This window comes from Trichosurus vulpecula, chromosome 3 (assembly GCF_011100635.1).
Source record: "Trichosurus vulpecula isolate mTriVul1 chromosome 3, mTriVul1.pri, whole genome shotgun sequence".
NCBI classification, from domain to species: domain Eukaryota; kingdom Metazoa; phylum Chordata; class Mammalia; order Diprotodontia; family Phalangeridae; genus Trichosurus; species Trichosurus vulpecula.
Window position 1 is genome coordinate 303,417,870 of NC_050575.1, and position 12,021 is coordinate 303,429,890.

The 12,021-nt window shown below is 36.3% G+C and overlaps 1 protein-coding gene across 1 annotated transcript in view; it reads left to right on the plus strand.

Annotated features, from left to right (window-relative positions):
• ZMAT4 (zinc finger matrin-type 4) overlaps positions 1–12,021 on the plus strand; it is a 338,331-nt gene that overhangs the window by 183,442 nt on the left and 142,868 nt on the right. Inside the window, exon 3 of the mRNA XM_036749995.1 lies at positions 4,818–4,974. Coding sequence (XP_036605890.1) covers positions 4,818–4,974 — 157 coding nt within the window. The remainder of the gene's footprint in view (positions 1–4,817; positions 4,975–12,021) is intronic.

Consider the following 12,021-nt stretch of genomic DNA (forward strand, 5'->3'; position numbering starts at 1 on the left):
CATCAAAGATACTTTTTCTTTACTTCATTTATTTTTATTGTTTTTGTCTGTTTTCTTTCGCAGAATGACTTACATAGAAATGTGTTTTGCACGACTACACATGTATAACCTCTGTCAAACTGCTCGCCTTCTCAATGGAGGGGGGAGGTGAGGGAGGGAGAGAATTTGGAACTCAAAATTTGAAAAAAATGTTAAAATTGTTTTTTACATGTAATTAGGAAAAAATAAAATATTAAGTAAGATTTTTTTAAAAAAGAAATCATCAAATGCTGCAAATGAGGGTATGATTTGTTGATTGTCCCTAGGCTTTAAAAGTGATGAAGAAAATATTAGTGCCGATTAAACTTTTTAACATTTAATCTTTTTGTTTTATTGTTTATTGTTTATTCTCAATCACCTGTAAACATCATTCATTTTCTAAAGTTTTGAATCCCAAATTCACTACCTTCTACCTTCCCCTCCCTTCTCCTTGAGAAAGCAGTTTTATAAAGAGTGTACATGCACAGTCATGCCAAACATTTCCATGTTAGCCATGTGGTCATACAGCTTCCAATTGAAGTCTTCTGTATTGGGTTGCCCATTATTTCATGGGACAGCCCATTACACTATAGGTCATGTTTGCTGTTACTATGTACAATGTTCTCCTAGTTCTGCTCATTGAACCTGGCATCAATTCATGTAAGTTTTTCAAATGATGGCATGTTTGCCATCATTAAATATTTGAAGGACTGCCTTATAAGAGAGGATTAAACTTGTGTTCCTTTGTCCCAAAGGGCGGACCAAAAAGTGCAAAAAGAAAAAAGCCCAAAGGATAAAGGTGCGAAGAGACAGATTTTGGCTTGAGAGAAGGAAAACTTCTCAAGTTTTCTCTTCTCCAGGCTAAATATCTCCCAGTTGGGGCCCAGAGCTCAGGAAACTCAGTGATCTAAAGTTTTATGGCAGTGACAGAGAAAATGTAGCTGCCATTTTAGACATGTGGGCTGTTGGCTTATTAAAGAAAGAAACACATCAGGTGTAGTAATCCAGGGTTTGACTTGTGAATGCTGCCCCCTGTCTAAGACATTATCCTTGTGTTCCTCAAGTAGTAATTTTCTCCCACTTGCAGCACTGGACTTCTTACTTATGTTCTATCGGGACGTATTTTGGGATGGAGATGGGTAGTGAGTAGAGAGTAGACAGTACTTAAGATAAGATCTTGGTTAGAGCCCTTTAAAAATTTTTCTCCTTTTGGTCAAGCTCCTACTTTGGGCATTATAGATCATGTAAAAGAAAAAGATACATATTGATCTTACCATGTGTGTAACTGTGGAGATACATACATTTACCCATATATTGTATTTACATGTATATTTACATATCCAGACACATACATACATATTTGCATATATAAACACATCTCTACAGATTTTGTGTGTGTATATATTATATATATATGCATATATATATATAAACACATGAGAATAGATCAGCTATAGTATATATATATATATATATATATTAATTATACCATTTTATATCAAAGAAGTTGTCAAGATGTACAAGTACAATCTTGGATTCTCACAGGCTATACTGGCAAATCCTCACTGCTATTTACTAGCTGTGTAACCATAAGGAAGCCATTTTCTATCTCTGGGATTCAGTTTCCTCATCTGTAAAATGAAGGATTATAGGGGTGGGGAACCTGAAACCTTGAGGCCACATGTGGCCTTCTAGGTACTTGGGTGCAGCCTTTTGACTGAGTCCAAGTTTTACAGAACAAATCCTTTTATTAAGGGGATTTGTTCTGTGAAATTTTGATTCAGTCAAACGTCCGCACTTGAGGACCTAGAGGGCCACACATGGCCTTGAGCCTGAAGGTTCCCCTACCCTGCCAGGTTTTCCTCTAAAGTCCTTTCTAGCTTTCGCTTTCTAATACCTTACAACCTTATAAGTTTTGTCAGATCTACCAAGATGAAAAGATTTCAGAGACAATTGTCTCTTGTCTCACTCAGCTGAGTTCATCTCTCTACTGAATAACTCTACAGTTTCTTCTCCTTTCTGCTGGGACTCTCCAAAGTTGCTCTTCATTTTGCTGTTTCTCTCAGCTGCCATCTGCTACTCTTTGGCTTCTATTTGCTTCTAGGGATGACATCAACAATTTAGTCAACAAGCCTTTATTGAGCACTTACAATATGCAATATAAGTTAAGCACAGAGGATTCATATACAAGCAAAAAACCAAAAGATAGTCTTTCCCTTCAAGAAGTTTACATTCTAATTTTTATTAGAAAGCATTCTTTTCAATTTGATGTCCCCAAAGGTCTTCTTTAGCTCTTTTATGATGCAGACACCCAACTAGTTCCATCTATCAAGATAGATAGAAAAATTCTTTGTTTAAAGTCAACATTTTCAAGTAACTCTTCTCCCCCATGTTTTGGATTGTCTCTGTTTAATTATTCTCCGAGTTATGGTTAGAAAATTAATTTTAACTGCTATCATACTTAACCCTGACCCTGGTCTAGGCAAACCACTTCCATGGACTCTGCTAAACAGAACTGCAAATGTACTGGATGAAACCATAGTCAGGATAATCTTTTTCAACCCCCATCATCATGGCTCCTGTGTTTTTTTTGCAAATCACAGGGATTGAATTAGGTTCAATAGACTGAAAAGGTTCAGCAATACTTTTTTTTCTTCTTCCCACCAGCATCCAAAAGTTCTGTGTTTCTTCATGTAGAGAAAAAACCCTAGAGGCTTACTGCAAAAAGGTTAGCCAAAACATGATGAAATTTTTGGTCTCGGTAACTTATGAAATAAGGAACAACTTATGATCTACGCTGTTGAACAGAGGACCCAAATAGATGAAATGAATGTCTAATACAATTGACAATTTTCAGTTGTTCAAGTAAAATTTCAATAGTGATCCCCTTTAGATCATAAATTCTTGATCTGGATGGGAAATAATAGGTTTATTTTAATATAATTGGTTTCCTTTGTAATACTAGATATTTTATTTTATACATTTAAAAAGATTTTTGGAGAGAAGTTCCATATTAGCTTGATGAAGTCTGTCAGGCTGCACCAGACTGTCAAAGGAGTCCATGGCACAAAAAAGCCAAGAACCCCCTGCTATGTATGGTGAGACCCTCCAGATGTTACTGTTTGTCCATAATATTGTTTTAATTGCATTAAGTCCCAAAAGTAATGAAGAGCTTCTTAAATTAGGTCTTTAATCTCTCAAAAGAATTTGGCCTAACTATACACAGGAAGAATAATTAAATAGATGAAGAATTCCTATTGCTTAGGCTATGATAAGCACTTGGATGGACAACCTAAAAAGCTGATATCTATATATCTTAAACCAGTAGTGGAATTTGATCATGAATCAACCCTAGAAGAGGAAAGTGGGTTATTTTGCCTTTGGGAAACCATAAGATTATTTTAATGACCCTAAGATTCTTCTTGAATCAAAAACATATCTTTTTAACACCATCATTCTTCAGGTAATATTATAGGAGGGTGCAAAATAGAATGCTAATCCATCAAGGGAAATGGAATTAAGGATTACCCAAAGGCCAATGGGGAGGCTCATGGTGGGAATGGGTAGGCTGTAGAATGTTACAAATAAGTAATTACATTGAAAAAGTAAGGTAAAATGTTGTCATCAGTGAAATGTATGCTCACAAAATAAGAGTGATTGCAAGATAACCAAGGGACTGCTAATATGTTCCTTTAGTATACTAAGAACATCTAGAGAATGTGAGGAAGGTCTTCCTAGAACATTGAGTAATACAACATTCATGGGACTTTCACAGGATGGGAAAGCATAGGTCAGTTGTGAGCTGCATTTTTGGAAGGAATATCCAAGTTAATGGGATCTCAAATACTTTGGAGTATTGATATAATGGATTAAGCAAGCCAAGCTAAGTACAATGCTCTGACAAGTACCCCACTAAGTGAGACTGGTTTGGCTTACCAGTGGAGCTAAATACTGAATATGCACCAATTTGCAGATCTCTGCAAAGAACTCAGGCCGTGGTTGAAATCTAAAATTGCGTATACTGGGTTGGTGTTATTAGGAATATTTTCCCTCCTTGCACTAGATATGGTATTTTCCCAAGTAAGTGTCTGTCCCATTTTTCTTCAAATATATGAGCACTGTTATTAAAAACAAAACAAAATTTAAAAAAAAATACAAGATTGTAAGTCAGAGGGTTCTGGTCAAATCTAACTGCAACTTTCTTCCCTGAATGACTTTGAGCAACTCACTGACTTTTTCTGGGCCTTATTTTCTTCATCTATAAAATGAAGAGATTGAATGAGATAATTCTCAAGATCCTTTCCAGCACCTGATCCTCGGAACGTGTAGTGACACAAGGTGGTAACCAGTAATAATAATTCCTGACATTTATATGGCATTTTAATGTTTGCAAAGCACTTTACCTACATCATCTCATTTGAGCCTCACAGGAAGTGGGTGGGTAGGCACTATAATCTCCATTTGGCACATTAGGCAACTAAGCATCAGAAGGGTTAAGAAGCTTGCTTGCACAATGCTAGTGAATACCAGGCCAGGATTAAAAGCCCAAATATTCTAACCAGTAGTCTTATACTGCACACTGTCCTTCAAAAAGATTGAAGGAGAGAAGTAAAGCTGCTAAGCTTTTGCTAAACCAGTCTTGTGATAAATCTCAGCTGCAATGAAAAGGTGGGGTGGGGTGGGGAAGGCTTAGTTTTTTTGATAGGTTTTAGTTGAGTGATTTATTCTGCAGCCTCGTGGTCCCAGTGCCTTCTTTGTTTTCCCTCTAACATTTTGTTTCTTTTCTTCCTTTCTTGCAGGGAAGTGATGATGACATGGTGGATAAGAACAAGTGTTGTACCCTCTGTAACATGTCTTTTACATCAGCGGTGGTGGCTGACTCACACTATCAAGGGAAAATCCATGCCAAAAGGTTAAAACTGTTGCTAGGAGAACAAACCCCAGTAAAGGCCACAGGTAGGTCTATGAACAATAACCATCAGGAGATGTTGGAAATAGAACAACGTGTACAGCTCATTAATTACACTCACTATTCAGAAGTACAATTGGTTGGAGCAGCAACTTAATGGTGGACCTTATTAAATGGCTGGATAAGTAGCCAAGTCAAGTAACCACCGCGATTCTTCTTCTTGCTGTCATAACAACCTTCAAAAATTGCAGAAGTTCATTATATCATTTTGCTTTGTTTTGATTCATGGTTTAGCAGCTGAGATTAGCTCTCTATTCACAACCTGGGAAGCAGCTTGTATCCTAGAAGATATTGGGTGTTGGTAAGAATACTGGATTTGGAGTCAGAAGACCTTGGTTTGAATCCTGGCACAGTCACTTAATTGGGAATCTTTAATTTTTAGATGTTCTCTGATGGCTATGTATTTACAAATATACATACACATAGGCATGTATGCCTTAGCATATAATTAACATAATAGCCCCTGTTTATGATTTACCAGTCATATTTTATTTTGAATTTGGGGGTTACTATAGTTCTTCAAAAAATGTTGAATTCATTGATTGTATGACTTTGACACAATCATAATAAGATTAGTTTATCTATTTTCATATTTAAAAAGTAAAGTATTATTGAAACTTTATTTAGCTTTAATATAGCAGACATAAATGTGGACTTTCAATCAATCCAATGAGCCTTTATATAACATCTACTTAATCAGCAAGGCATTGCTATGTGATGGGTATGAAAAGGCAAAAAAAATGGCTCCTGGTTTCAAGAAACTCACCTTCTACTTGAGGAAGTATAACAGGTAAACAGACAAGAAGATGCATGATAATTTGAGGAAGAAGAGAATATTAGCTGCTATGGGCATTCATTAAGAAAGGCTTCCCATAAGAGATGACTCATGAGGTGAGTCTCAAAGGAAATCAGAAAGACCTGGGCAAAAATCCTACCACTGACACATACTATCAACCAACTAATCAATATATGTTTTTAGCACCCCAACTATGTTCCAGGCACTGTGCTAATGATACAAAAGTAGGCAAGAGATAGTTTCTGCCTTTAAGGAGTTCACAATCTCAAGGGATCTGCAGAATTCATTTAATTTCTCAATGCCTCAGGAAAACTGCCTAGTACTTTTCTATTGTCATAGAACTGTGAATTGTAACACTTATTATATATGTTGATCCTATCAGAAAGCAATTATTAAGCACCTAATATAATTTACCAGGGGTGGGGAACCTGTAGCCTCAAGACCACATGTGGACCTCTAAGTCCTCAAGTGTGGCCCTTTGACTGACTACAAACTTCACAGAACAAATCCCCTTAATAAAAGGATTTGTTCTCTTCTGGGAGCCAAGATGTCAGAGTAAACAGCAAGTTGCTCTCATCCTTCCTTGTTGACCTTGAAAAACCCAGAGAATATTGCCCCAGGAAAAATCCTGGAATAATGGAGCCAGCAGAAAGACAGGGTATGACAGTCTTTCAGCTCTGGAGGCTAGGGAGATTAATGGGAAAGGTCCATCTTGCTGTGGCTGGAGGTGACCAGTCCAGGATGGGAGGCATCCAACCCCCACCTCAGTAGACCAGCAGGAGATCCCGAGCCCAAGGGTGGAGGAGCAGGCAAGCTCCAACACCAGGCACACACCACCTCCAGCTCAGCATCAGGTAAACTACCAGACTACTACAATATCCAACTGCTAGCACCTGAGGTGCCAGCACAGAAAACCAGTAACCAGGCCCCTAGCCCCAAGCACGAGAAGTCTGGGACAGTGGCCCCTGGGCTCCAGAAGTAGAGATGAAATTTAAAAGCTGGAAGAAAAGACAAACAATATGAGCAAGAAGAATAAAAAATTAAATGACCATAGAGAAAAATCTTGGTGACAGGGAAGATGAAAACACAAATTCAGGAGAGCACAACGTGATTAATATACCCACGTCTGAAACTTCAAAGGGGAATATGAACTGGTCTCATGCCCAAAAAGCCTTCTTAGAAGAGCTGAAGAAGGGTTTTAAAAATCAAATGAGAGAGGTAGAAGAAAAATTTAAAAATACAATTGACAAAATGGAAAAAAGTAAACTGAAGACAACTCCTTAAAAATAGAATTGGCCAAGTGGAAAAGGAGGTACAAAAGCTAACTGAAGAAAGCAATTCATTAAAAATTAGAATTGGGCAAGTGGGAGTTGATGATTCTATGAGATAGCAAGAAACAGTCAAACAGAATCAAAAGAGTGAAAAAAATAGAAGAAAACATAAAATACATCATTGGAAAACAACTGACCTGCAAAATAGATCCAAGAGAGATCATTTAAGAATTATTGATTTACCTGAGAACAATGATTAAAAAAAGATCCTGGACAGCATCTTTCAAGAAATAACCAGTGGAAATGCCCCTGAGGTCCTAGAACCAGAGGGTAAAATAGCTATCAAAAGAATCCACCAATCACCTCCTGAAATAGATCCCAAATTGAAAATGCCAAGGAATATTGTTGCCGAATTCCTGAATTATCAGATCAAGAAGAAAATACAGCAAGCAGCCAGGAAGAAACAATTCAAATATCATGGAACCATAGTCAGGATTACACAAGACCTTGCATCTTCTAAATTAAAAGATTGGAGGGCTAGGAATATGATATTTTGTAAGGCAAAGGAGCTTGGATTACAACCAAGGATCAACTATCCAGCAAAATTTAGCATGATCTTTCAGGGGAGGAGATAGATATTCGATGAAATCAGGGACTTCCAGACTTTCCTGATGAAAAGACTATAGCTCAATGGAAAATTTTCATCTTCAAATACAAGACTCAAGAGAGACATAAAAAGGTAAACAGGAAAGGAGATAAAAACATTATTCAATAAGGACAAACTGTTTACATCCCTACATGGGAAGATGATACAACTCTTGAGAACTATATCTTTATTATATCATATAGAACGGAAATATCTAGACAGAGGGGGTGGGTTTAAGTTAATTTTGATGTGATGATAAAAAGCCTAATTAAGAGCTGCAAAAAGGTTGTAATGTGAGAAGAGAGGAGGAGGAGGCCGAAAAGGGTAAATTACATCACATGAAGAGGGACAAAGCCATATTGCAGTAGAGGGAAAGAAGGGAGGGTGATGAACATTGTTTGAACTTTACTCTCATTTGATTGATTCAAGGAAGAAATAACATTCTCAGTTAGGTATAGAAACTGAACTTGTCCTATAGGTATTTGGAGGGGAAAGGGGAAAGAAAAGGGAGGGAGGGGGATAGAAGGGAAGAAGTAGTAAGGGAAAAGGGAAAGAAAGGAGAGCTGGTGCTAGAAGAGAGGACAGATTGAGGGAGGCAGCCATGAAAAGCAAAACTCTAATGAGGAGGAAAAAGGAGAAAGGAGAAAGAAAAAGATAAACAGGTGGGGGATAGGGCGGAGAGAAAGACACAAATATTAATCATAATTGTGAATGTGAATGGGATGAACTCTCCCACAAAATGGAAACAGATAGCAGAATGGATTAAAAATCATAATCCTACAATATGTTGTTTATAAGAAACACATTTGAAACAGAGGAATACACACAGGGTGAAGGAAAAAGGATAGGGAAGAATATATTATGCTTCAGCTGAAGTAAAAAAAAAAAGCAGGAGTAGCAATCTTGATCTCTGACAAAGCAAAAGCAAAAGTAGATCTAATTAAAAGAGATAAGGAAGGAAACTATATCCTGCTAAAAGGCACCATAGACAATGAAGCAACATGATTACTAAACATATATGCACCAAGTGGTATAGCATTTAAATTCTTAGAGGAGAAGTTAAGGTAATTACAGGAAAAAATTAACAGCAAAACTATACTAGTGGAGGACCTCAACCTCCCCCTCTCTGAACTAGATAAATCTAACCACAAAATAAATAAGAAAGAAGTTAAGGAGGTAAAAAGAATTTTAGAAAAGTTAGATATGGTAGACCTTTGGAGGAAATTGAATGGGGATAAAAAGGAATACACCTTTTTCTTGGCAGTACATGGAACTTACACAAAAATTGACCATGTACTAGGGCATAAAAACCTCACAATCAAATGCAGAAAAGCCAAATTAATAAATTCATCCTTTTCAGATCGTGATGCAATAAAAATTATATGTAATAAAGAGCCATGGAAAGATAGACTAAAAATCAGCTGGAAACTAAATAATCCAATCCTAAAAAATGAGTGTGTTAAACAACAAATCATGGAAAAAAAATCAATAACCTCATCCAAGAGAATGACAATGATGAGACAACATACCAAAACTTATGGGATGCAGCAAAAGGGGAAGTTTTATATCTTTAAATGCTTACATGAATAAAATAGAGAAAGAGATCAATGAATTGGGCATGCAACTAAAAAATCAAGAAAAAGAACAAATTAAAAATCCCCAATTAAACACAAAATTAGAAACATTTAAAACCAATGGAGAGATTAATAAAATTGAAACTAAAAAAAAAACTATTGAACTAATAAATAAAACTAAAAGCTGGTTTTATGAAAAAAATAACAATAAAATAGACAACCTTTGGTATCAAAAATGAAAAGGATGAATTCACCACCAATGAAGAGAAAATTAAAACAATAATTAGGAACTATTTTGCCCAACTGTATGCCCCTAAATTTTACAATCTTAGTGAAATGGATGAATATTTACAAAAATATAAATTGCCCAGATTAAGAGAAGAGGAAGTAAAATATTTAAATAACCCTTTCTCAGAAAAAGAAATTGAACAAGCCATCAATGGACTCCCTAAGAAAAAATCTCCAGAACCAGATGGATTTACAAGTGACTTCTAATGCGTTGTTGGTGGAATTGTGAACTGATCCAACCATTTTGGAGAGCAATTTGGAACTATGTCCAAAGGACTATAAAAATGTGCATACCCTTTGAACCTGCAATACCACTTCTAGGGCTGTATCCCAAAGAGATCATACAAATGGGAAAAGAACCTACATGTACCAAAATATTTATAGCAGCTATTTTTTGTGGTGGCAAAGAACTGGAAATTGAGAAGATGTCCATCAATTGGCAAAAGGTTTAACAAGTTGTGGTACATGAATGTAATGGAATACTACTGTGCTATAAGAAATGATGAGCAGGCAGACTTCAGAAAAACCTGGGAAGACCTACATGAACTGATGCTGAGTGAGGGGATCAAAACCAGGAGAATATTGTACATAGTTACAGCTACATTGTGTATTGACTAGCTTTGACAGACTTGGCTCTTCTCAGCAATGCAAGGTTCTAAGATAATTCCAAAGGGCTCATGATAAAAAATGCTATCCACATCCAGAGAAAGAATTAAGGAATGCGAATGCAGATTGAAGCATACTATTTTCTCTCTCTCTTTTTTGTTTTGTTTTGTCCCTTCTTTCTTGTGATTCATTCCATTGGTTATAATTCTTCTCTGTGACATGACTAATGTGAAAATATTTTTAATGTAAACGTATATGTAGAGTCTATGTCAGATTGTATGCTGTCTGGGGGAGGGGAGAAGGGAGGAAAGGGAAGAAAATTTGAAACTCAAAAGCTCGTGGAACTGAATTTTGTAAACTAAAAATAAACTTTTTTAAAAAAAGAATTGGTTCTATAAAACTTGGACTCAGTCAACAAGGCACACCCGAGGACCTATAAGGCTACATGTGGCCTCAATGCTGCAGGTTCCCCACCTCTGATAGGCTTCTACTGAGTGCTAAGGATTCAAAGAACTGCCTCTATCCTCAAGAAATGTACAGTCTAACGTGGGGGGAGTTCCCATGTTAGGAGTTCTACAAACATCAAAAATCAGGGATCCTTTACATATTTACCATTTACCTAATTATAAGGAGTAGCTAATTATTGGCTGAGGGTTGTGGATCCAGAATCAGACAATCTGGGTTCAGATCTCAACTCTGCCTCTTATTACTTGAATGATCTTGGGTAATTCATTTCCTATCCATGCTTGGACCTTAGTGTTCCTGTCTCTAAAATTTGGCTTAGATTAAATGGAATCTATGGTTTCTTCTCTTTCTAAATTCTATAATTCTAGGTAAACTCTTGGCCAACTCTATGATTCTGTGGAATAGTGCTTTTGCTGCAGTATAATTAGAATAGAGGGAATTTGAACAAAGTGTAATTGTTTTGTAATCCTCTAAAGAGGTGGGAAATATTTCATAATTATTGCTAGTGGCAGGTTAGTTACCCTCACAGAGGAATTAAAGTTAAGCTTTGCATTCTACCTCATTGTCTAATGAGTTGTGCATAAATCATCTATATAATTAAATGGCCATTTAAAAGGAGGAAAAAGAACATAGTTTTTTAGAGTCTAAGATACTACTGGCCTCTTTTTCCTTACCAGTGCCTCTTTTAAGGAAATCTTACCCTCTGCTGAGGCCAAACAAGACAAATAGTTGTTTGCTGACCATGCCTGAAACTTTCTTGCCTCTGAGTCTTTTTTATTTGCTCACTCATTAATTATTTCATCTTTCCATTCATCCATTCATCTACTCATCCATTCATGCATTTATTTATTGTTTTCTTTATCCAATCAGTCAACAAGCATTTATTAAGCATCTACTATGTGGCACTAGGAGGCACTATGGTAAATGTTGGGGATACAAAGAAAAAGAAAAAAAACAATGCAATGGGATCTGAAGAGTTCATTAGCATGATATGGATGAAGGCTCATTGAAAGAAACCAAGAATAAGAACAAAACAATTTCTTTATAATAATAATTTGGCCAAAGACTACTGTTTTTTCAATGCTTGATGTAATATAGACTTCTATTGTATTGAATAGATGTAGTTTAGAAATGAACCCATCTTTGTTTTATAGGCACAGTTTGGATAATAGCATAAGACAATATTAATAGTTTACATTGCGACATCACTTTAAGTTTACGAACTGTTTTCTTCACAACCCTTTGAGATACCAGTACTAGTACAAGTATTAGTATCCCATTTTACAGATGAGGACATTGAGGTTTGGAAAATTCAACATGTTACAATGAACATGTACCCATTTGATAAAGGCCGTATCTTGCTTCTTCAAAAGGTGTCTTAGTATACA